The sequence below is a fragment of the Staurois parvus genome, unplaced genomic scaffold (genome assembly GCF_062004578.1).
Source record: "Staurois parvus isolate SC_StPar_1 unplaced genomic scaffold, SC_StPar_1.0 ptg000961l, whole genome shotgun sequence".
NCBI lineage: Eukaryota > Metazoa > Chordata > Amphibia > Anura > Ranidae > Staurois > Staurois parvus.
In genome coordinates this window covers 199,297-226,286 of record NW_028318757.1, presented here as the reverse complement: position 1 = coordinate 226,286, position 26,990 = coordinate 199,297, and the positions used below count along the sequence as shown (strand labels likewise).

Genomic DNA, 26,990 nt, shown 5'->3' with positions numbered 1-26,990 from the left:
TCAAGATTTATGATGTTATCAGTCTGCTACAGTTGTAATGGTCGGGTCCTGATACTTTATGTAGTTAGAGGAGCAAGTGAGTCTAGTGTGGATGAAAGCGAACTGTTGTAGACAGCAGTGGGCAGGGCAGGGTAGAGATTCTGTCATAGAGTCAGTTAGTTGCAGAGTGGAAAAGAGAAAGGGTTTAAGTTATGAAAGTTTCTGCGGGTAATTCTTTGCTGCTTGGAGGGATAGGTGTTTGAAGACGAGAACACTGAAGGTGATGATATTGTGATCAGAGAGAGGAAAGGGGGTGTTTGTGAGGTTGTAGGGAGTGCAAAAATGGGAGAAAACAAAGTCTAATGTATTTCCATCAGAGTGAGTGGAGGACTGTGTCCATTGTGTTAAGGCAAAATAGATTGAAGGGTTGGGATATAGCTGGGTTGTTAACATTAATGAGGATGTTAAAGTCTCCAAGAATGATAGTGGGTATATCAGAGGAGAGAAAGTAGGGTAGCCAGGCAGAGAAGTCATCAAGAAAGAGGGACACCGGTCCAGGAAGCCGATAGATCACTGCAACCCTCAGAGAAATGGGAGAAAACAGCCAAATGCAGTGAGTCTCGAAAGAAGAGAAGGATAGAGAGGAAGGATTATGGAGGTCTTGAAAGGTGCTCAGTGGGGATAGAAGCAAACCAACTCCACCTCCTTTCCTACCACTGGGTCTGGGTGAGTGAGTCCAGAGAAGGCCTCCATAGGAAAGTGCTGCGGGAGAAGCAGAATCTGATGCTTGAATCCAGGTTTCTGTAATTGCCAGTAGGTTAAGGGAGTGGGAGACAAAAAGGTCATGGATAGAGGTGATCTTATTACAGACAGAGCAGGCATTCCAGAGTGCACATGAAAAAGAGAGGGTGGTTTTTAGGAGCATGCGATAAAGATTAGAGAGTGGATTGAGGCTATTCCCAGAGGAAGGAGGGTGCCTGGTGTGGGGGTGAGATAGTGGAGAACCAGGGTTTGGGGATATATCCCCAGAGGTTAGGAGAAGGAGGGTGAGGAATGTAAGGTGGGAGAGGGATGTATATGAGTGCACATGCCTTCCTGTCCTGGTGTTTGGGTCAGCAGGTGAGTAAAGTATCAGCAGGAGGTGATGAGTAGTAGGGAAATGGTAGACATGAGGATGATATGTGTAAGCTTTGGGGTAGAGTAGACGGGTAAAGAAATGAGATTTTAAGAACAGGGGATAGTAATATGAAGAGGAGGAGTAGAGGGGACATATTAAAAGGTACATGGAGAGGGAATCAGACTTGTAGGAGATGTTTCCCAGGGTGTTTGCTTGCAGTACATCCAGCAAGCAGTAGAGTTCGGTGTTGTATCTTCTTGCTGCTTGAGTTATCCTGCTTGAGTTAAACTGCTGTGTCCAACTGCTGCTTCACACTCCAGCAGAAAATGCCCTCCCCCCGTGACCTCCCCCATAAGCTTGTCTAAATTTATAGGGAGATGAACAAATTAGCAACTCTTCTCCACCCCAATTAGGATCTGATAAGGATCACATGAATTTGGGGGGAGGTTAGTCAAAAACCAGATCAGTGGCACACACGGTCATAAAAGGTGATTGATTCTCTGCTCACAGAATCATACACCACAAACCAGACAAAAAGATATAAGACTAATTATGCTGAGTTTTTTTAGAAACCCGGTGCTTTGCAGAGAGACAGTTTTTAAGGTGGAGATCACAGAACAAAACATAATTTACCCTTAGTTGCAGAAAGTCAGTGCTTTGCAGGGAGACCGTTTAAGGTGGAGATAACAGAACAGCATTTACCTGTGAACACTGCAGCAAATGCATCAAGCTCCTGGCACGAGCGCTGCAAGCTGAAAAAGTATGAACATTTATCCTAGAACGTAGACGAGACCCAACGGAAGATCCATACAATGAAGGGCATTGCCAGTGTCTTCCAATGCTACTTTGAATTACGCCCAAGCAACCTGAAAGCTGACTTAGCCTCCATGGAGATACCTCTTTCTGTGGAGGAACTGGCGGTAGCCATATTTCACTCGCAATCTGTAAATGCTCCTGGCCCGAATGGATACTCCCTGCTCTACTACAAAACATTCAGTTGCCTTCTCTCTTCACATTTCCTGGCTGCCTATAATGCAGTGGGCACGGGGACAGTTTTCCCAAAAGACACACTCCGGGTTCATATCTCAGTGATACTGAAGGAGGGCAAGGACCTGCTCTACTGTCAATACTACCGACCCATCTCCCTCCTGAATGTCTACCCTAAATTATTCACCAAAATTTGGACTATGCGCCTTATTGACTCCATCCCAGGCTTGGTCCATGGTGATCAAGTGGGCTTTGTCTTTGCTAGGGAAGCCATAAACCTAATTCAGGCGACCCGGTCCCGAAAAATCCCCTTGTTGCTCCTCGCCACTGATGCCAGTAAACTGGATCTTTCTGAAGAAAATATTGAGACACATTGGTGTAGGGCAGTGGACGATGTAGTGGATGCAGGCCATCTACTCCCACCCTTCCACTCAGGTGGAGGTGAACCAAAACTTTTTCTGGTTTGGACCTTGTAGTATTGTCAAAATTAATATACTGCCCAGACTGCTCTATCCTCTTCAGGCTATCCCGCTCCATGTGCAAGGTTCGTTCCTTTAGGAGGCGAACAAGACTATCCGTAATTTTTGTTTTGACATGTGAGATCTCCTCAGTTGTCCCTAAGCGATTTCGACTGCCAAAACTGCAGGGGTATATGGCTTTACCTGATGTGAGCTTGTATCGTATTACTTGCCATCTGACCAGAGTGCTGGACTGGTACTGGCATAGTACTTTGAAGCAGTAGGTACAAGTGGAATGGGTCCAGTGTGCTCCTGTGCCTTTTAAGAGAGGTGGGCTCCCTCAGGTCCACCTGCCCTTGATCTATCCATTAAATACATGTTCCTCTACTATGTGGGCTCTCAAAATATGTAGAGTTAGGACCACAGAATATCGGGGGGCCGTGATGTGGCTTACGTATGTATTTGCAATTGTGTGCTAACTAAACCCGTTTTTAATGCATACTGTTAGGTTAATTCGGTTGTTGGCAAGCTGGCTGGCAAGTTGACCAGGAACTTTATTTTCTCGTTTTTCTTTTGACATGCGTTGCCTGTTCATTTGTCCTTGCTGCAAAAGCCAGTTATAGACTAGGGCAGTGGCCATTTGTTGTATTTTTTTGTACAAGTGGAATGAGCCTTATCCGGGCTGCAGCTGAGTTCACTACCTTGGTGCTATATGGACCTACCCACCATGACCCTTGCACATCCCACTGTGGGAGAGATGTGGCATATTTGCCACAAACTCTTCCAGACCTCACCAGTGCCCTCCCCACTGACCCCCCCATAGTGGAGAATCCAGCCTCCAGTCCTGACAAATTATGGAAACCCCTCACCTTTTGCGGAATTATCCTTGTGGCAGTTGCAACCTTCAACCGTAGCCTTACTCCATGTAAAACTCTATGCTCAGAGAACTCTCCGATCCATCATGCGATTTTGCAGACTTACGAACTACTGGCCTCCTCACCCTCGACATACACACTGCCCTACACATTTCCAAATGGGAACAAGACTTAGGGTTGCGTTTCACAGACAGGTGGAGAGAATCCTTGAGTTCACGTATAAAATTTATATCTGTTCTAAATACCAGGAATCTGGCTTTAAACTGTTGACACTGTCTGGTACTACACACCCACTAGACTAAACAAGACGTTTCCTCAATGTACCAATTTATGCTGGCGATGTGGGGAGGAGACTGGGTTTCTACTCCACGTTTTCTGCTCCTGCCACCTGCTGTAGGCTTTTTGGAACGGAGTGCATCTTGTATCTCAGAAATTTACAGACCAAGTGCTGCCCAGGGAATCTGTGTTCTACCTACTGCATCATCACGGTTATCATGGCAAATGCTATAGATGGTCCATTCTACCATTATTGCTCATGGCAGCGAAAAGTTGAAATCCCCTCTTTTGGAAACAGAAACAAGCACTGACCATACTGTATCTGTCTGGTTGCAAAACATTATGGGCTCTTGATCGCCGTGGAGAGAGGGGTATGTGAAAAATTTAAGCAATGGTATTACTGGCACAAGTATAACTATTCAGAGGAATACACTGCTCTGCTGGTGTAATTCATCAAAATATTCTGCCCTGGGAACTGGCACAGTTGACCTGAGGTAGTTGGGGGGGGAGGGGGACATGAATAGACTTCCCCTCTTTTGTAACCCTCCCTTCCTTGCCCCCCCCCTTTTTTTAGCCCTTCTACCTCCTCCCCCTCTTTCCTTTGGACAAACTCTTTTATCTTTTCATTTTTTCTCACTGCTGTTTAAAAAAGGAATGACTTTCTCTACATTGAGATCCCTGAAATATTTGGACTGGTGCCTTTGGTTTCTCCAGAGTTGGACCTGAGTGCCCAACTCCTTTGAAGAAAACTGGTACTGAATGACGCTGTTTGATTATCTTTTATATTGCTGTTCCTATTTATGGGTCAGTGTTATGGAGATGTAAATATATTGTTTATCTATTTGGTCTCTGTACTAATACAATGTGCTGTTATTAAAATAAAGAACAAAAAAAAAATCACTGCTTTATAAATATGCCCCTTAACCATTTCAGTACCAGGAACTTTTACCCCCTTCCTGCCCAGGCCAGTTTTCAGGTTTTAGCGCTCTCACACTTTGAACGACAATTGCGTGGTCATGCAACACTGTACCCAAACTAAAATTTTGTCATTTTGTTCACACAACTAGAACTTTCTTTTGGTGGTATTTAATCACCACTGGGGTTTTTATTTTTTTGCTAAATTAACATAAAAAGACCGAACATTTTGAAAAAAAAGGTTTTTCTTTGTTATAAAAGTTTGCAAATGAATAATTGTTCTTCATAAATTTAGGCCAAGATGTATTCTGCTACATTTCTTTGGTGAAAATAACCCAAATCAGTATTTATTATTTAGTCTTTAGGCAAGTTATAGAGTTCACAAACTATGGGATATATCTGAAAATTGGATCTATAGATATATACATATGAAAACTGGATCAATCCTGAATACTGACAGCCAATCTAATTTCTTGAGGCCCAAACATGTCAGAACAGTACAGCTATCCCCCAATTGACCCCTTTTTGCAAAGTAGACAGTCCGCTGTATTTCATAAGAGGCATGGCAAGCTTTTTGAAGTTGTAATTTTTTTTTCAATTTTTTGCAAAATTAAGAAATTAAAAAAAGTTTACAATTTTTTTTTTTTTTCATACTGTCACCAGTGCAGTACTATGTCATCATATAACTGGTGTGGCTGTGATCAGGGACACTGACTGGTGACAGTATGGAAAAAAAAAAAAAAAAAAAAAATTATTTTTGTATTACATTTTTTTCAAGATTTTTTTTTTTTTTTTCATATTACACTATGACCAAAGTAGTATAATGTTACCATATTAACATTGTACTACTTTGGGGAAGTGACTATTTTGTTTTACACAATTTGATTGCGTATAGCAAAGAATTTCTTTCCTATAAGCAAGCATTTAACTGCAATCGATTAATTCAGGTTTTTTCATTGTGATTAGCTGTGATTGGTCACGGGTAATCACATGATGCAGATGGGCTGTGATTGGCCCAGCCTGTGCATGTGATCACTGTGACCATTCACAGCTAGACACACTTGTATACAATAGATGACATGAAAGGAAGCCATCCATTGTATACAACTGTCATGTGGCCTGCTGTGATTGGTCACAGCAGTTCACATGGTATTGGCAACGGGGCCGGTACATAGATCTGTCAACGGCCGTGTCCGAGGTACACAGCCGGTGACAGTTCTCGCCACAGTGTCCTATGATGCCCTCCCTGACAGTACCACTCTGTACTCTGCCCCTCCAGTGCTCACTGGGAGTGGCTGACTCAGGCTCTCAGTGGTGCACTGCAAGGTGGAGTCAGCTGCTGGTCAGGCATCTAGGTGGATCGTGACATTGTCAGGATGAATTCAGTGACAGGAACATCTCTGTGATGTCACCCAGCAGTCTTCATTTAGCTGGTTCTGGATCATACAAGTACAAAAATAAGTACACTCCTGTGAGTGACCCCCATTAGAAGATTGGTCATACTTCTCTTAATGAGTAATATGCTTTCAGGGCAAGTGTATGTCCTGACAGATGAAAGTTGTTTTCTAACAAAGACCAACGTTTTTTGTTTTTTTTTTTTTCCTTAATGAATTCTCTGAATTAACCTCTTCCCTGCGACATCACACAAATATGCGGCCTCACAGAACTGGGCTTTTTTCTGTGGAGCTGCATATTTGCATACCTGTCTATGTGCTCCCAGCACAAAGACCGGGGTGTCACTGAGAGTGCCGGATCACGTGATCGCTGTGATAGCCTCTGACTATCACAGTAATCAGTCACTGTACAAACCCCCTCTTCTCTCTCTCCCCCCCCCTCTCTCTCTCTCTCCCCCCCCTCTCTCTCTCCCCCCCCTCTCTCTCTCTCCCCCCCCTCTCTCTCTCTCCCCCCCTCTCTCTCTCTCTCTCCCCCCCCCCTCTCTCTCTCTCTCCCTCTCCCCCCCTCTCTCAGTTTGATCTAATTTAGTGTGTGTCAGGGTCAAAGGTCAGGATATGTAGATTAAAAAAAAAAATTGGTGTTAGTGTCAGTGTGTTTTTAGGTAAAAAAACACAAAACAAAATGTGCACTATTGTTTCTGGGCTGTACTGTGGGTACAAGCAAGTAACATCCACATATATGGAATCGCTGTGATCGTCAAGAGCTGGAAAATGTATTTTGGGTTCTTTGGTGGTAGGTTATGGTAGTAACAAAAAACACACAACTAAATAAAACTTTTTTTTACTATTTTGGGACAGTTTTCCTTTGATAAAAAAAAAAATCAGGAGATATCCATTACCATTTACCACCAAAGGAATGCCCAATTTGTCCTGAAAAAAACAAGGTGTAATCCACCTGGATGTACAAAGTAGTTCTGGTGATATGTATGGTTTTACTAACACATCTCAAAGTTGCAAGATAGCAAAAAGGTAAATATCCTTTCAGCTACCCCCAGCCTCCCCTGAATACTTACCTGAGCCCAATCTCCAGTGCTGTGTCCGAGAGCAGCAGCTTATGTTTGTCTGTCTCTCTTGGGAATATGGCGTGGGCCAGAGTCACTCTTTGTGTGTCAAGAGATGCACACAGCCCGGCTCTGTATCAAGACCACATGAGTGCCTCCATAGAAAGCATTTAGAAGGGAGGATGAGCCAAGAACTCAGGTGGGGGAACCCAGAAGAAAGAGTTTGCTGTCACTCAAAACCATTGCATATAGCATGTAAGTGTAACATGTTTATTATAAAAAAATAAATAAACTTTTACAATCACTTTGAATCAACTTTTCATTAGTTTGCACTTATTCTTTTGGTTATGTGCTATCTTTTATAAACTTAAATGATGTTGCACTTTAAATGTGTGCCTTAAATTTGTTTATAATGTTGTTATTGCAGGGTTACTCAGAGTCTCCAGACCTAGAATTTGTTTATGCTGATACAGACAGATGGGCAGCTGAACTTTCAGGTATGATCACAATGTGCTTGCACTGTTCATATCAATTTAATAAAGCATTGATGGTTCGTAAGCATCAGATGACTTCTATGGGCTTTTTTCTTTGAGTCATCTTCCAGAACAGCTACATTACCTCCCACTTAGACAGGAAACACATGAACCACGTTATTATAAAGAGCACACATCCCTCTTGTCCCCTAGTTTGTGCTTCCTCAGGCTAGACAGAACCACAACTTCAGTTTATTTTCACTGTCAGGCCCCATGCTAGGTGGCAGGGGCCTCCCAAGTGCAGAGATCCTGGGGAGATACTGACACCAGGATCCTGGGGCCAGTTTAGGACTGCTGCTGGTGGTGGGGGGTTAGAAGGCACTAGTCTTGGGTGGTAGTGGAGGCTAGGGAGTCTCCCCACTTCATCAGCAGCAAGGGATGCTAGGACATGTAGTGCTAGTTGCCTACATGAGTCGTCTTTTATGGAAACCAGCGGTGCAGATGGCCGCCAGAGTTGCTGGAAGGACCACGTTGTCACTGCTGGCACACAGCTGATTACATAACTTCCTGTGCTCGGCCACTGACATTGTGGCAGGATAATGCAGACACCATCTTTGTAATGGGTGTCCACTACTGCAATGTAAGGGCATCCTGGATCAGCAGTCTTTTTACTTACTGTACATGTGGCACCTGATCCACAGCTACGCATTGGGGGCCACCCTGCACAGACACAAGTGTTGGGAGGAGCCTCATCCACTTTTTATTTTAGCCAGCCAGGGCAGAGCCTGGAAATCTGCACTTGTTTGGGGTAGCCATGTCTGAGCCTGATCTGGCGATCTGTGGAGTCCAGCACACAGGTAGGAAAGAGGAAGGGTTGTTTTGAGGGCCTCTTTCTCTCTTAAAGGATAAGTTCATCTTGAAAAAAAATAATAAGTGTACATCTTTTTGCAGGTAAACAAAATGAGCATTTCTTATTTATTTAGTTTTTTTTTTTTTTTAATATATTAGAAGTCTGTAAAGCTTTGCACACATGATCAGCAGATTGCGGGTGCAATCTCAGGCTCATGTAGACTATCAGTGTAGCTGTCTAGCTGTAGTTACTTAATGACAGAAGGATCAATGAACTACCTAGAACGCTTATCAGTGCTCAGGTAGTTCATTGAGAACTACAGTACAAGCCATCAGCCAAAATGGCTTAGTCGCTATAGTTCTCCCATTTATGGAACTCTGTGAATTAATGACATGGCCAGGTGGACAGAGCCCTACATGCCTGTACCTTTTTAAAATTGTGATAACAGGTGTGAGAAGAGGATCCCTGGCCTGCTGTCGCAATTGAGGCGGGGGAGGGGGGAGTTTACTGCGGCTGCTCAGTAACATGTAACACTGAAACTATGGTTTTAACATGTCACTAAGGCCTCATGCATACTGAATGTTCTAAAAATGCCAGTAGCATTGCCATGTTAAAAACACGAGTTTTATGGGGATATTTCTCAAGCACTTTCCTGTCCTCCCTACCCCTGACATACACTCCTCCCTCCCCCTTGCCCCATCAGATGGTCTGTAGCTTGATTGTGGATTATTTATCTTTGCGGTTTCCTCCCCGCTGTCTGGGCGGGGTAAGATCCTGCCTTCTGTATATGCCCTGCCTGATGTATGTTGTAAACCTGGTACAACACTCTATATTTTAATTTATGTAATTACTGCTTGTTTGCTTTTACCATTGCTATGTTTTGTTTTATTAAATTTGAATAAAATTTGATGTTAAGAACAAATAAAAACGCCATAAAAAACATGGGTTTAGCAACTTTTTGCTGCTTCTTTTCATTAGCGTTTTTTAGCAAGAAAACACCTCTCTACTATTTTTTTTCTCCAAAAATATTTTATTAAAGAATAAGGCATAGCAAAGCAAATACAACTATGGATCGCAGTCCGAGAATAGACACAATAAACGGCGTCCCGTGTCGCAGACGGGTCAGACGTGTAGATTACAATGCAATCATAGCGTAACAATGCAGTAAGACAGGTGTATATTACATATCTGCAGATATGAAGAGTATACTAGACAAGGTAATGTAGATAGTAAAGGGAACTGACCCATGTAATAATGAGCTTTTATGATGAGGGGGTATGAAGTGTCGGGTATGGGTAGCTTTGAAGAGGTTGTGTGTTCTGTATTGTGTATCCGGATTAGAAAATGTGTGTTACCTAGAAGTATTTGCCTCTGTAAGGAAGTAACTGCTATATTCTGTTGAGGCAATGTGGATGATGTGAGTATTTACTAAAGGAAGAATAAAGATAAGTCTGAGAAGATAGAATAGGTAGAGAAAGGAATGTGAAAATTATTCCTTTACTTCTCTTTCCTTCCCTCTCTTCTCCCCCTCCCTCCTCCAAATATGAATTTGGGGGAAGGAGAAGAAGCAATGGAAGGACAGATAAGTGCGGTTAAATGGATCATATTCTTATGTAGGAGCCGAGCCAGTAAAGTCATCATTTAGTTTAGCAAATAATATGCATATGGACAATCATATGTGGGCCAGAGGTGGAAGAGAAACCGTTTTTCCGAGTCATCTGATAGTAACATGATAGAGGAGTTGGGCCTATGAAAAGATGTTCCCTGAACTCAGGTGGGGTGTGGGTATTTTTCAGCCAAGGAGCGGCTGCTAGCGGGATCTCTGAAAAGGCCGCTTCTAAGGTAACCCAAGCCTTACGGTTGCCATTTGTCGACCAATCAACTATTCTTGCCAAGTGACAAGCTATGTAGTATCGTGTGATATCAGGTAGTCCAATACCTCCGCTCTTCTTAGGAATAGTGAGTTGGTCGAAACTAATTCTGGGGCGTTTGGTACCCCATAGAAATGAGGTACACAGTGTTTTGTAAGACTTAAAAAAGGAATTGGGTATTTTAATTGGGATCGTTTGCAGTAGGTATAGTAGTCTAGGGAATACATTAATCTTAAGGATAGCAGCTTTACCAAACCAAGAGAAAAACGGTTTGTCCCATTTCTGAGCTCTGTAAGGTGGGTCGGCAATTGAATTCCAAAGTAAGAGATGGCCTCGGATTGCCATACAAAGGGAAAATTAGTTGTTGCTTGTTTGATCACATCCTGTTTCAGGGAAACCTTTAGGGCCTGGGATTTAGTGAAGTTTATTTTAAAGTTGGTCAAGTATTGAAATAATTTGAAAACGTGTAGTAGATTAGGTAGCGTAATATGTGGTTCTGTCAAGAAAAGCAAGATGTCATCAGCAAAGGCTGCTACTTTGTGAACTTTATCATTGATCAAAATCCCTTTAATACTGTCATTCTGTTTAATGCAGTTCAAAAAAGGTTCCAATGTGAAAATGAATAGTAGGGGGGATAATGGACAACCCTGTCTGGTCCCATTGCTACTCGAGACAGCATCTGAAAGGAGGCCATTTACTCTCACTCTGGCCATTGGCATTGCATACAAAGACATATTAAAGGTCAGGAGATGTGGAGGAAGCCCAAGACCTGTCAGGACAGCCTCCATGTAGTCCCAGGCTAGACTGTCGAAGGGCTTCTCCGCGTCTAAGGATAAGAAGAAGCCAGGTTTCTTTTTTTGTGTCAACCAATGATATATATTTATGGCCCTGATTGTATTGTCTCTGGCCTCTCTACCAGGTACGAACCCCACTTGGTCAGTGAAGATAACTGGGTCTATAATGTGTAATAGGCGATTGGCCAATATTTTTGCAAAGATCTTTAGATCAACATTCAGTAAGGAGATCGGACAATAATTTGCTGGAGATGTCAGGTCTTTGTTTTCTTTCGGTATAAGCGTGATATGTGCTTCAGAGAGATGCCGCATGGACTGCCCTGGGGTATCCAGCGAATTAAAGGGTTTTAGGAATGGATGTGCTAGAACATCAAGGAAGGATTTGTAATATGTGGTTATAAGACCATCTGGGCCCCGGCTTTTGCCTGGTTTCAATTGTAAAATGGCCTGTTGTAGTTCCGTCAATGTTAAAACTCCTAATTCTTTAGCTTGTGATTGGGGTATGTTTTGGTGGTCGGAGCAGATTGTAAAGAGTAGAATAGTACCTCTCAAATTCTGCAGCGATGTCCACAGAAGTTCTGAGCAAGTGGCCCTGTTTGGAATTAAGTTGATGAATGGTATGCGCCTCTTTTTTGGATTGCAAGGCTCTGGCTAAAAACTTACTGCTCTTATTTCCATGCTCATAAAGTTTTTGAGATAAGATAAAATTGCGTTTTTTTTTCTCTTCCACCATATCTCTGAGTTGTTTACATGCCTGTTCAAGTTCGGTCATGGTGTGTATGGCCGCGGAGCGTTTATGTGAGGCTTCAAGTTTGCGTATTTTTTGAAGTAATGATGTAAGAGATGCCTGTGCTAGACGCTTTCGGGAGGCAGTGATGGATAACAGCAGCCCACGTATCACACATTTGTGTGCTTCCCATTGTATTAGAGGAGTCGTATCCGAAGATGAATTTTCCTTAAAATAGTTGGTCAAAGATTCACGAATTTGGTGAATAACGGAAGAATCAGTAAGGAGAAAGGGGTCCAGTCTCCAAGTTTTAGATGAGAATGGGGCGTCTGGAAGATTTAATTTCATCATAATCGGATGATGGTCAGATAGGATCATTGGTTCAATAGAGGCCGATTTTAAGGTGTGTAGGTCTTTTTGTTATAGAAAATGATAATCAATTCTGGAGTGGCATTTATGGGGTGCCGAGAAAAAAGTGTAGTCTCTGTCAGAGGGGTGAAGGGTATGCCATGTATCATGGAGAAGAAGATCATTCTGTTCTGTTTTTGTTTAAGTGCTCTGAAGGTTATGATGAGAAACTTGTTGACGTGTCTTCTAATGGGTTCAACGCTACATTAAAATCGCCCCCAAGAATCAAGATGCCCGATTGGAAAGTAACCAGTATTTTGGAGATCTTATGGAAGAAACTTACTTGCGCTGTATTGGGGCTGTAGATGTTTGCCAGGGTAAGTTTGTTGTAAAGGGTACCTTTTAAGAAAGAGGAACCGCCCTTCCGGATCCTCGACAAATTCTGTGATTGTGAGCGGGAGTGTTTTGGAGATTAGAATAGACACCCCTTTTGCTTTTACCTCTGTGTTGACGGAGTGAAAGGCTTTTTGGAAGTTAGCATTGGCAAATTTTGGAATTTGATCAGCACGAAAATGAGTTCCCTGCACGAAGATCACATCTGCTTGGAGGCTTTTCATGTAAGTCAGAAGTTGGGAGCGTTTCTCAGGGATATTTAAGCCTCGTGCATTCAGAGATGCCACCGAGAGCGTATGATGGGTTTGTGTAGAAATGTGTCTAGAGGCCATTGTATAGTTTGTGAGAGAAAGTAGTGCTCGGACTCTATTACTGCCGCACGAGAAAGAAGAAGGAAAAAAAAAAGGGTGGGGGTAAGGTGGGAGGGTACTTAGAAAAAGAGAAGAAAGGTCAGTAAGCCAGAAGGTAATGAGGACGAGAAGTGTTAGGTATGTATTGTTATCAAGTCATACAAACGTGTTTCCTAAAACTTCTCTTATGGAGTAAATTCCGGGGGCAGAGTAGACCAGCTACGCTGTCCTTTGTTAAGAATCTTGTATGTAGGTGAAAGATTCAATATGTTGTGCACGAATGTTCAGTGGAATTCGGAAATGTATCGGACCCAGAGACGGTTGCTGTGATGAAAGGTTGTGAAAGACTACCAAGAAGGTCGTATCTCGCAAGCGGGAAGTGTATAGAGTATGGGACCCAATTAGAGATGAGCGAATCGAACCAGGCGAAGTGGAATTCGTTTTGAATTTCAGGAAAAATTCGATTCGTGCCGAATCCGAATATTAGCCAACTTCGGGTGCACGAATCGGATTTTTCCCGATCAGCCGGCAAAAGTGTCCCTGCAGAGAGCTCCGCTATTTCTGACAGTTCTCTGACAGTTCCTTCACATGTACAGCGGTTGAAACATTGTATCTATTTGTTTCCATTTAGGATACAGATGTTTTTATTCGGAAACAGATACAATGTTTCAACCGCTGTAAATGTGAAGGAACTGTCAGAGAACTGTCAGAAATAGCGGAGCTCTCTGCAGATACACTTTTTGCTGTACTGGAATACTTCTTCTTTTCATTCTTCTTTTCATTCTTCTCATTCTTCTTTTCATTCTTCTTTTCATTCTTCTTCTCATTCTTCTTTTCATTCTTCTTCTTCTTTTCATTCTTCTTTTCATTCTTCTCATTCTTCTTTTCATTCTTCTTTTCATTCTTCTTCTTCTTTTCATTCTTCTTCTTCTTTTCATTCTTCTTCTTCTTCTTTTCATTCTTCTCATTCTTCTTTTCATTCTTCTTCTTCTTCTTCTTCTTCTTCTTTTCATTCTTCTTCTTCTTTTCATTCTTCTTTTCATTCTTCTTCTTCTTCTTTTCATTCTTCTCATTCTTCTTTTCATTCTTCTTCTTCTTTTCATTCTTCTTTTCATTCTTCTTCTTCTTCTTTTCATTCTTCTCATTCTTCTTTTCATTCTTCTTCTTCTTTTCATTCTTCTTTTCATTCTTCTTCTTCTTCTTTTCATTCTTCTCATTCTTCTTTTCATTCTTCTTTTCATTCTTCTTCTTCTTCTTCTTTTCATTCTTCTTCTTCTTTTCATTCTTCTTCTTCTTTTCATTCTTCTTCTTCTTTTCATTCTTCTCATTCTTCTTTTCATTCTTCTTCTTCTTTTCATTCTTCTCATTCTTCTTTTCATTCTTCTTCTTTTCATTCTTCTTTTCATTCTTCTTCTTTTCATTCTTCTTCTTTTCATTCTTCTTTTCATTCTTCTTCTTTTCATTCTTCTTTTCATTCTTCTTATTCTTCTTCTCATTCTTCTTTTCATTCTTCTTCTCATTCTTCTTTTCATTCTTCTCATTCTTCTTCTCATTCTTCTTTTCATTCTTCTTTTCATTCTTCTTCTTTTCATTCTTCTTCTTCTTTTCATTCTTCTTTTCATTCTTCTTTTCATTCTTCTTCTTTTCATTCTTCTTTTCATTCTTCTCATTCTTCTTTTCATTCTTCTCATTCTTCTTTTCATTCTTCTCATTCTTCTTTTCATTCTTTTCATTCTTCTTTTCATTCTTCTTCTTCTTTTCATTCTTCTTCTTCTTTTCATTCTTCTTCTTCTTTTCATTCTTCTTTTCATTCTTCTTCTCATTCTTCTTTTCATTCTTCTTCGTTTCATTCTTCTTTTCATTCTTCTCATTCTTCTTTTCATTCTTCTTTTCATTCTTCTTCTCATTCTTTTCATTCTTCTTCTCATTCTTCTTCTTCTTTTCATTCTTCTTTTTCTTCTTTTCATTCTTCTTCTTCTTTTCATTCTTCTTTTCATTCTTCTTCTTTTCTTCTTCTTCTTCTTCTTCTGGCAACTCCACCACGCAGCTCATTTTTGTTCCAGTATTACTGTATTTTGCTCCTTCAAAATCCTGAAACTTTCTTTTGGCAGGTGTACAGACTCAGGTACTCAGTGCAGGAATGGTGGGAATCCCTCACAATGGACACAGCAGGTGTACATACAGACCCAGGAATTCAACACAGGGACAGTGGGAACCCCTAATAATGGGTAAAGCAGGTGGGCAGACCCGGAATCTCAGCACATGGATGGTAGGAACCCCTCATAATGGGCACAGCAGGTGTGCATACCCAGAACCTCAGCACAGGGATGGTGGGAACCCCTAGTAATGGGCGCAGCAGGTGTGCAGACCTGGGACCTCAGCACAGGGATGGTAGAAACCCCTCATAATGGGAACAGCAGGTGTACAGACCCAGGAATTTAGCACAGGGATGGTGGGAACTCCTCCTAATGGGCAGAGCAGGTGTACAGACCCAGGAACTCAGCACAGGGATGGTGGGAACTTCTCATAATGGGCGCAGCAGGTGTGCAGACCTGGAACCTCAGCACAGGGATGGTGGGAACCCCTCATAATGGGCACAGCAGGTGTTAGGGGGTTTAACTCTCCAGCATCCATTAGAGACTGATATAGTAATATAGTTCATTCTTCTTTTCATTCTTCTTTTCATTCTTCTTCTTCTTTTCATTCTTCTTCTTCTTTTCATTCTTCTTTTCATTCTTCTTCTTTTCCTTCTTCTTTTCATTCTTCTTCTTCTTTTCATTCTTCTTCTTCTTCTTTTCATTCTTCTCATTCTTCTTTTCATTCTTCTCATTCTTCTTTTCATTCTTCTTTTCATTCTTCTTTTCATTCTTCTTCTCATTCTTCTTTTCATTCTTCTTTTCATTCTTCTTTTCATTCTTCTTTTCATTCTTCTTTTCATTCTTCTTTTCATTCTTCTTCTTCTTTTTCTTCTTCTTTTTCTTCTTTTCATTCTTCTCATTCTTCTTTTCATTCTTCTTCTTCTTCTTCTTTTCATTCTTCTTCTTCTTCTTTTCATTCTTCTTCTTCTTCTTTTCATTCTTCTTCTTCTTCTTCTTTTCATTCTTCTTCTTCTTCTTCTTCTTTTCATTCTTCTTCTTCTTCTTCTTCTTTTCATTCTTCTTCTTCTTCTTCTTCTTTTCATTCTTCTTCTTCTTCTTCTTTTCATTCTTCTTCTTCTTCTTCTTCTTTTCATTCTTCTTCTTCTTCGTCGTGCCCCGTGACTGCCCAAATGAGTGAAGTGTGTGGTGATTCTAAGATCGACGGCACTCATCTGCATGTCGTACTGACTGACAGTATTATTTCTCTTCCCCAGCAGACTCCAAGGGCATTTAAATTAAAGGTACAGTGTTCTGCACTAATATAAAGGCTCTCTGAAGCCTAGAAACCCTTTAAATAAGTTAAATTCGCGGCGAATAAATTCGCATCGAATCGAATTTCTCCCGCAAATTCGGCGAATCAGCCGAATCGAATTTTTGAATAATTCGCTCATCTCTAGACCCAATGAGAGGTCATCATAACACATGGAGGTAGGTGGGTGTCAGCCAATTTTTTTTTTATATGGAGATGTTTTATTCAGCTTTAGGGGAGTATAGGTAAGAGCTGGTGTATGTAGGGTTGTGGTGGCTGTAGTAGTGAGACTCTTCAGATGCGTAACTGGGACTGCCTAAAGGTGTTTATGGAGAAGTGTGGAGGTATTATGTCCCCCAGTAAGGGTTCCTTATATGTCTGGTTGTACATACTAATGTCTTGGAAGGGCACTAATGTGGTGTAATACCACCGGCCGTGGCATAATTATACATATAAGCAGTACATAATAGCGGTTAGGTTCATTCTGCAGTTGTTCATGAATCATACAGTGCAATCTTGTAAGATAGTACAAAAAATAGTTTTGTTTTCCATATACTGTGTCAGTTCAGACCAATCGTTTTAACTTTATATGAAACCTAGCCCTGAAACCGAAATAATATAACTCAAAAGTATTTAGAAATGTAAACCAAACCAACCATCTGGACATGCCAGAAACCGGGAATAGTGTACGTGTAGGCCCTAACCAAGGCACTCTACGCTGTATCACGGGCCACCACACTGCGAGGGAAAACCAAGGCACTTAAGAAAACGAACCAGTGCTAGGAGGCCTCGTGTAATTGCAGCCCGCCGAGAGCGTAGTCTTAATCAACTAAATACATTTATCATACATTGGTGCAACCCCAAAGCAAACTAGAGGTATATAAAATAGGTGGGTAATGTTTATGTCAGAGACATAGCTGGATACCATATCCAAGGCCATCTAGTGAACTTGCATTTGAGGGCTATTTAAAACCTGGATGTCTGAGGTAATGACACAGATTAGATTAGGGGAAAAGGTAGAGCATCCAAGATATGAAGAACGGTGTATATATGATGCCAAGCATAGCGAGGGGGAAAGTGGGAACTATGTGTACAATGCACAAAAGAACTACGCATTCATATAAAGCCCAGGACATGAGAAGAAGCGTGAGGAGGAGTATGATAATTTGGAAGAGGTCCCTATGGGCTCATATGTAGGTCGGAAGCTCAGGTCAAAACACTATGGATTAAGCGTATATCAGGGTAAAGTTTTGCTACACAGTAACAGCGTCACACAACAGCAATGTAAATATTAAAGGAAGATGGAGTGGCTATTTGTGGGGTAACCCATGTGCCATGAAATATGGTTCAAACTGGCAAAGCAAAATGGCCTTAATACACCTTAGTATTGTGAGCGTTGGGGCTCAGTCGCATAAAAGATACCCTGATTAGAGGCATCAGTTTCCCACTGCGGAGATATTCAATAATTCAGGTGTGTGACAATATTAATGAGTAGACTGTATCAGTGGATCTCAAACAAAAATGCTTCCTGATCTCAATCAAGGCGATCGACCTAGTACAGTAGGCCAGTATTGGCGCAGTACACACAGTGCAAGGCCCGCATCATAGTAAATTGCGGTTCTGTGAGGCTCAATACCATGCAGCTAATAAGGTAGAGGCTTAGATTGTTGCATTAGCTACAGTCAGCTAAATAAAATGGGTGCGAATTGTGGAGGAACTCATGGACCGTGAAATATGGTTCAAATTGGCAATTCAATACAACCGTAATAGGCCATAGTAGTGTGAGAACCAGGTCACAGTCGCATAAACGTTTTCTGATTAGATGCGGCAATTTCCAAGCGCGTTGATATTCAGTCTCTCAGGTGTGCGTCAAAGCTAATGAGTGGACTGTATCACTGGTTCCCACACAACTATATTTCCTGATCTCCGTCAAAATGATCGGTATAATACCGTATTTTCCGGCGTATAAGACGACTGGGCGTATAAGACGACCCCCCTACTTTTCCTGTTAAAATATAGGGTTTGGGCTATACTCGCCGTATAAGACTATCCCCCTCTTCCAACCAATCACGGCAAGCAATGTACCAGTATTTTCTGTGCACACTGTGCACACTGCATACAAAGCCTGCTTGGATTGGGTGGGTCAGCTCTCCCTGCCTGCCCAGCCCTGCCTGTCTCCAAGATACCATAAATTGCACAGAACTGCCACAGACATTATAATATTAATAATTAATTACCGTATCTCATAGAAGTTAAGGGGACAAGGTCGGATGCAGCAGTACCATACCGGTACTTCCGAGCTGACGCTTCTGCACATGTCTTCGGCAGCAGTAGACGATCACTGATCGCCATTCCTCGCAGAACTGCATGAGACGTCGGATGTAGCCATTCAGTGCTCGATTGATCGTGACTGAAACTGTGACATGCGCAGAATCACTGTGTATCCCTTCTCTGCATATCACAGTTTCAGTCAAGCTCAATCGAGCACTGCTGCATCCGACGTCTCATGCAGTTCTGCGAGCTATGGTGATCCGCGATCGTCTACTGCTGCCAAAGACATGCGCAGTAGCGTCAACCCGGAAGTACGGTAAGGTTTCAGCACAGCACCCGGCGTATAAGACGACCCCCGACTTTGTAGACGATTTCCAGGGGTTAAAATGTCGTCTTATACGCCGGAAAATACGGTACATTAGGGCAATATTGACTCGATCAATACAATACAAGGCAGCAAATTTGTGAATTACGGCTCTGTAAGGCCCAGTACCATGTAACCAATAAAGTAGTGGCCAATATTATTGCAGTAGCTACAGTCAGAATCTATGTAAGTGCAAAACAAACGGATAATGCACATAAGAGCTAGGACCATCTGATGTGATACCCAACATCATATGCCAGGGTGGACAAGCGGATTTCCAGTAGAGGTGGAATGGGACCCAGAGTTAAAAGGGGAATCATGCTCCAGTAGGTCATGGAGGAAATACAACCACAAATTATTATGCAAATGATATTTTTCTCATTTACCTAAATAATTGATGTAAATAACAGTCAGCATAATTCTCATGTTATCAACTATTAAGAGTACAATTCAAATTTTATTGAACAAACCTCCTAATAACAGTATTTTTTTTAAACATAAACTTACAATGCACTGTTTCAAATTATTACGCACAGTAAGTTTCAAAACACTTTATAGGTTGTAAAGAACTGAAAATTGTCATTTGTTGTGTTTGCAGCGTATTTACGGAAATCAATAGCTATTTCAATCAAACTTTTAACAACATTTTAACTTTTTCAACATTTTAACAGATCACATTACATTTTAACATAGGACCCCTTATTTGATCGCAGCTTCACAAGTCTTGCATCCATTGAACTTGTAAGATTTTGGACAGTTTCTGCTTGAATTTGTTTGCAAGATGTCAGAATAGCCTCCCAGAGCTGCTGTTTGGATGTAAACTTCCTCCCACCCTCATAGATCTTTTGCTTGAGGATGCGCCAAAGGTTCTCAATAGGATTGAGGTCACGGGAGGATGGAGGCTACACCATGACTTTCTCTCCTTTTATCCCCATAGCAGCCATTGATGCAGAGGTATTCTTTGCAGCATGAGATGGTGCATTGTCATGCATGAAGATGATTTTATTACGGAAAGCATAGTTCTTCCTTCTGTACCAGGGAAGAAAGTGGTCAGTCATAAACTCCACATACTTTGCAGAGGTCATCTTTACACCTTCGGGGCTCCTAAAGGGGCCGACCAGCTCTGTTCCCATGATTCCGGCCCAAAACATGACTCCACCACCGCCTTGCTGACGTCGCAGCCTTGTTGGAACAGGGTGGCCGTCCACCAACCATCCACTACTCCATCCATCTGGACCATCCAGGGTTGCACGGCACTCATCAGTGAACAGGACTGTTTGAAAATTAGTCTTCATGTATTTTTCTGCCCAATGCAGCCATTTCTGCTTGTGAGCATTGGTTATTGGTGGCCAAATAAAAGGTTTATGCACAGTTGCAAGACTCTGGAGGACTCTACACCTTGATGTCCATGGGACTCCAGAGGCACCAGCAGCTTCAAATATCTGTTTGCTGCTATGTAATGGTATTTTAGCAGCTGCTCTCTTGATCCGATGCATGGATCTGGCATAAATCTTCCTCAATGTACCTTTTTCTGCACGAACCCGTCCGTGCTCTGAATCAGCCACAAATCTCTTAATAGTGCGATGATCACGCTTACGTTTTCGTGAAATATCTAATGTTTTCATACGTCGTCCAAGGCATTGAACTATTTCACTCCTTTTGGCAGCAGAGAGATCCTTTTTCTTCCCCATATTGCTTGAAAATGGTGCTCTGCTTAATAATGTGGAACACCCTCCTTTAGTAGTTTTTCCTTAAATTGGGGTCACCTGCCAATCTAATTATCACAGGTGTCCGAGATTATTTTCAGTGATCAAAAGCGCCCAGAGACACAATGCCATCCATGAGTTAAACTGAAAAACGAAATATTTAATCTTTGTGACACTTAAATAGAATTTGCATAATAATTTGGAACAGGGTGTAAGCTTCAGCTTATGATAAAGATGATGGAAAGATGTAGATGAACGGGGAAAGAGGGACATGTCATTCATGACGTGCCTTACGATGGGCTGGTGAGGCTGGTAGACAGTCCCCAGTGGTGAGCCTCCGCCGTACAGGGGGGGATTAGGTGTGGTGTGATGGTCTGCGTCGTCTTTCTCCGCCAGGATGATCCGAAGCTTGGGCCTCCATTAAGTTTTCATCTGTCTGCGATGGGCGTTGGGGGTTGATGGACCAGTTGGGTATATCCACTAGTGGGATATCCAGGGCTTCGCAAAAGGGTGCAACCTCTTCTGGGAACCTCAAGAGAGCCGACCGCCCCATGTGTGTTGCTGAGAGCCCAAAGGGGAATCTCCAGCGATAAGCGATACCCCTGGAGCGAAGTAGATCCAATAAAGGGCGTAAGTCCTTTCTATGCTGCAGGGTGAGATGGGAGAGATCTTGAAATAATTTAATTTCCGCCCCATTGTATATCACATGGTTTTGATCTCGTGCTCTGCGTAGTATTAAGCAGCAAATTACATCTCTTGGGGGGTCAGTGTCTCTGCCTCTGGCACGGAGAGCCCTATGAAGGCATTCGATCTCAATAGGGGATTCCTTTGGTCTTTCCAACAGCTCATTGAAAATGGTTAAGAGTGTTTGAGTGAGTTGGCCTGGTTCAACCGATTCAGGGACACCGCGTACCTTTAAATTATGTCGTCTTCCCCTGTTGTCTAGGTCTTCGATGTGATGATCAAGCTCTCATAAGTGCAAAGTATGCATATCTACCAGCTTGCGTGTGTCATGGATGGCGAGGTCTTGTACAATAACTTTATCCTCCACTGCTTCAAGCCTTTGAGCCACTGCCTGCATGTCGATATGTAACCCTGCAGAGAGGGTTTTTTTAATATCTGATGCTACTGCTTTTAGATCCCTTATCGTGAGGGGAGATGCTTCAGAATTGCAAGCTGCGGGCGTTGTGGTTAGGCTCTTGTTCTCCGAGTGAGATGTTCTGTGATGCGAGTGGGGAGAAGAAGCAGCAGAGGATGTTTCTGTGTTGTCTGGGGTTTGGGATCAGAATAGTTCCAGTATACTGCGACTGCCAGGACCTTTGGGCCTGCGGGGGGATCTGGACCTTGGGGCGGTGGATCTCCTATCCGTTTTCCCCATTTCAATAGTGTCTCTCCTATTTCTGAGCGAATATTCCCACCTCTGTGTGTCAGGACACCAAAATTTTAAGCTGTCATGGTCTTTGGGTTTATACTGAGCCCACCAATGATTATAAGCTCGCAAGGAAGACCTCCAGGTAGGTCGAGAAACAAATGTAGGTCACAGACCACGTGGGAAGGCAGATCAATACAGAGGCTGGAGAAGCATCAGCTCCCTGGGGTGCTAGTTCCCAATATCTGTAGGGAGTAGTGCAATGAGCACCTTTTGTGCCACCCAGGTGGCAGCTTACTGTTGAGGATAGGCACTGTGGGATTTGTACTGCAGCTGCCTATTATTTGATGTGGGGCCTGCAAGGCCTTTATCACAGGCCGTGATCGTCTGGGTCCGGGTGGGGGGGCCCAGTAGACCGGAGAGTGTAGCCCGATGGTCAGGGTGGGGGGGTTTTCTACTCTACTTAGACCCCCTCCTACCGCAAACCTCACTCACCTGCCTGTATAGAGGAGGTGCTGGCTGCGCTTATGCTGGAGTGCAGCATCCCACGAGGCCGTGATGTGTCAACGTCACGGAGGGGGCCCAGATCCACCTGGCATCCTTCCACTATGTGCCCGCAGGGTCGGCGGGACCTCCGGCTGGCTCCCTCTTTCTCCTGGATGGTGGATGGCCACGGATTGCAGAGTATGTCAGCGGAGCTTCGGATCAAGCGTCCGCATTGGTGGCCATCTTGGACACGCCCCCTCTACTATTTTTAACTCCCACTTTCCCAAAATGCATCTCTGAATAGTCATTGCATAGTTGTTTAGTTGCCATTTCCAGAGCAGAGAGAGCACTGTGTTGTTCAGGAGATATCTTTCTTATTCTTGATGCGTCCATTATGGATCCTGTAATGCAGAAACTTGATGAGACTATGCTACTGATTCTGTTAAGGATGGTGAGTAGACAGAGACAGCTGGAGGAGAGAATTTCCTGTTTGCACACAGTTAAGTCAGCCGAGACAATAAGGCAGCAAAGGTTTGAGGAAGAACAGAAGACTGTCTCTGCTCAATCAGCTAATGCAGGCTTGTCAGTAAAGCAGCTAGGAACATTTCCAGTTTATCCTACACGCAAAAAAACTATTCTTAAAGAAGACCGGGACCAGAAAAGAAGGTATTCCTTCAAAATAACCTTAAAAGAATGTTTCCCTTTAAGAAGGAAGACACAGTGCATTGGGAAAAATGCCCTCTGTTGGACACTTCCCTATCCAAAGTTTCAAGGAAGACGTATCTCTCATTTTAATATGGAAGTGCTCTTAATGATCCCATGGAATGGAAATTGAAGGGTTACCTTAAGCGCAAGTGAAAAGCCAGTGTGGCTAATTTTAAACCGGCTCTGGCTACCACACGCGTAACATGCATGACATGCAGATATTAAGTAAAGCAGTAATGTTCATTGCTGACCCCTCCACAGAGGCAAATAAATTCACCCCCAAAGCCACTGCCTTCTGCCATGGCCAGAAGAGCTATATGGCTAAATATGTGGCAGAGGGATCAGAAGGCTAAACTCTATAATCTTCCCTGTGGAGGTCCATTAATCTAATCCTTATGCGCTGCTATAGATATACCCCAAACCCGTGCTATGAATAACAAATGTGAAAAAATGCATCCAGAAAGTATTTATCGCTTAACTTTTGCCACATTTTGTTATGCTACAGCCTCATTCCAAAATGGATTAAATTATTTTTTTTCCTCAACATTCTACAAACATTACCCCATAATGACAACGTGAAAGAAGTTAGTTTTGAAATCTTTGCAATTTATTCAAAATAAAAAAAAAAAACACAAGTACATAAGTAGTCACAGCCTTTGCCATGACACTCGAAATTGAGCTCTGGTGCATCCTGTTCCCACTGATCATCCTTGAGATGTTTACGCAACTTGATTGGAGTCCCCCGTGGGAAATTCAGTTGATTGGACATGGTTAGGAAAGGCATAAACCTGTCTATATAATGTCCACAGTTAAAAGTGCATGTCAGAGCAAAAACCAAGCCATGATGTCCAAGGAATTGTCCGTAGACCTCTGAGACAGATTTGTATCAAGGCACAGATCTGGGGAATGGTACAGAAATATATCTGCAGCATTGAAAGTCCCAATGAGCACAGTGGACTCCATAATCTGTAAGAAGTTTGGAACCACCAGGAATCTTCAAAAGGACAATGACCCTAAGCACACAGCCCACAAAGGAGTGGCTACGGGCCAACTCTGTGAATGTCCTGAAGTGGCCCAGTCAGAGTCCAGACTTGAACCCAATTGAACATCTCTTGAGAGATCTGAAAATGGCTGTGCACCGACGCTCCCCATCTAACCTGGAGCTTGAGAGGTACTGAAAAGAAGAATGGGAGAAATTGCTGAAAAATAGGTGTGCCAAGCTTGTAGCATCATACTCAAAATGACTTGAGGTTGTAATTCGTGCTGAAGGTGCTTCAACAATTGGGCAAAGGCTATGCATACTTATGTAGTTTTTTTAATTTTTAATACATTGCAAATATTTCAAAACAAACTTCTTTCACGTTGTCATTATGGGGTATTGTTTGTAGACTGTTGAGGAAAAAAATGAATTTAATCCATTTTGGAATAAGGCAAATTCACATAACAAAATGTGTCAAAAGTTAAGCACTGTGACTACTTTCTGGATGCACTGTATATAATCAATATATTCTCATAAAAAATGTATATATAAAAACAAAAATGTTGCTTCTGTGCTAAAAACCTACCTGTGCATGAAATGTTCTCACAGCAATAGAAATAAGTAACAATATAAAAAATTATATTAAAGTAAACTGGCTGCATTGCACTCAATGACCTCTCATACGAGTCCTCAAACCTTCAATAAATCAAAATTTGCGCTGCGCTAGTCACAAAAATATAAGTATCATACTAAATCCCAAAAAGTGGTGACCACAAACAATGAATACCATAAAAACACATTATCATAAAATTATGGGAAATATTTGTAACACACAAATATGCATATACACCCACATATATGTAAGAATATTAGTATAAGTGTCAAAATCATTAACAGGAACATAAAAAGTCCAATCATAGGCTAAAAAAATTAGTGCTTCGTGAAAGGAATACACCTTCATGTAACGCATGCAGCATCTACTCTGGTGCACCACTGTCACCAGGTAAACTCTCACCTTAATGATTTGACCTCCCACTAAGTGTTTGGTCACATTCTTTGTATGTTATGGAGTGGAGCTTGGTGGAGAAGGAGATTCGTATAGGAAGCTGGAGCCCTGTATGGAGAGGAGACTTTAGTCCCGTTGATGGGACCAAAAGCACTGATAGACTGAACACTTAGTGGGAGGTCATATCATTAAAGTGAGAGTGCAGCTGGTGACGGTGGGGCACTGGAGTTGATGCTGCATATGCTAGAGGTGTATTCCTTTCATGAAGCACTACTGGTTTTTAGCTTATGATTGGACTTGTGTTCAAGTTTGTGCTTATGATTTGGACACTTACTCACTTATACTAATATTCTTACATATATGTGGGTGTATGTGCACATTAGTGTGTTTAATATGTTCCGTAATTTTTATAATATTGTGTTTTTATGGTAGTCATTGTTTGTGTCACCATTTTTTGGGATTTAGTATGATACTTCTATTCATGTGACTAGCGCAGCACAAATTTTGATTTATTGCGCTGTGGTGGGGAGTTGCTGTTTTGAAACTGAACTTGAATCTGTGTTAGAGAGATTGGTAGACAGGAAGAAGGGATTCCTGGTGAAGAAGTGATAGGGAGGGAAGATGCTTTTTCACAGCAGCAACAAAGTAACAATGAAAAAAGGTCAAGACCAAAAGAAAGTATGGACCTATAGAAAAGGAAAAGAAAAAGGAGAGGTTTCTTTTTAATCATAATCAGTCCAAGGATAATCCCACTGCCAATGACTTGGGGCTGCATGGGAGGAAGACTGGGGGCATTCCTTCTACAGTGCCTGAAAATTGCACAAAACCAATTAATTCTGGATGTAATAAATTAGGTGTTCAGAATAGAATTCATCAGACAACCCCCTCAAAGATTCTTCATTTTCCAAACATCAAAGCCAAGGCAGAGGCATTGGTATCACGTTTACAGGAGATGCCATCGCAAAAAATACGAAGTCTCATCCCAGAAGAGGAAAAAAGTGTGGGTTATTATTCTTGCGTTTTTCTGAGGAAAAAAAACGTCAGGGAATTTCAGAATTATTCAGAAAATAAAAAAAGATAAAAAAATATGTCAAGTACAAAAAATTCAGGAAGAAGTCCATCTATTTGACAAGAGATCTCTTACCTGCTGGGGCCTTCATGGTCTCCTTTTAGACCTAAAGGACTCATCTGCACATACTGATAAGGGAGGCTTCAAGGAAATTCCTCAGATATGCCATAAAAGGGCCAGAGATTCTTTATTTCCAATTCAGTGCTATCCTATATTTGGTCTATCCTCAGCCTCTCGCATATTCACCAAAGTGCTAGCAGAGGCACTACAGAATTTAAAGCTGGATAGACATTATTCTATATCTAGACGACTTGCTAATATCTGCTAACTCAACAAGACATCACAAATTCATATCTCCAAAAGCTGGGTTGGATAATCAGTACGGAAAAATCACATCTCACCCTGAAAACAAGACTAACCTACTTGGGGTACATAATGGGTTCTACAGAAACTAGGCTTTTTTTTTGATGGAAGACAAATAACAGAAACTCCCGCAGCCTTCAGTACAGTTCCTGATATCCTCAGAATGTTCAATCAGAGAAGCCATGAGGTTCGTCGGCTGGACAACTGTTGCTATCTCAGGGGTACAGTGGGCCTAACTGCACATGAGGCTCATTTAGAACTGTCTTGTCTTAATGGGTTTGTCACAAGTTAGCATGTAGTTTCTTGTGTTCTTACCTTCCTGCTGCAGTCCTTTTCCTGATCCCTTCTTATGTGTTTGTCTGTGCTCATCTATGGGCATTGTCTGCTGTCCTTTGGGTTTTATTTCCTTCCCTTCGA

The 26,990-nt window shown here is 42.1% G+C and overlaps 1 protein-coding gene across 1 annotated transcript in view; it reads left to right on the top strand.

Annotated features, from left to right (window-relative positions):
• Window positions 1–26,990, top strand: part of LOC149441653 (striatin-interacting protein 1-like) — a 301,884-nt gene that overhangs the window by 79,607 nt on the left and 195,287 nt on the right. Inside the window, exon 2 of the mRNA XM_089657068.1 lies at window positions 7,490–7,559. Within this exon, the coding sequence (XP_089513194.1) occupies window positions 7,490–7,559 (70 nt within the window). The remainder of the gene's footprint in view (window positions 1–7,489; window positions 7,560–26,990) is intronic.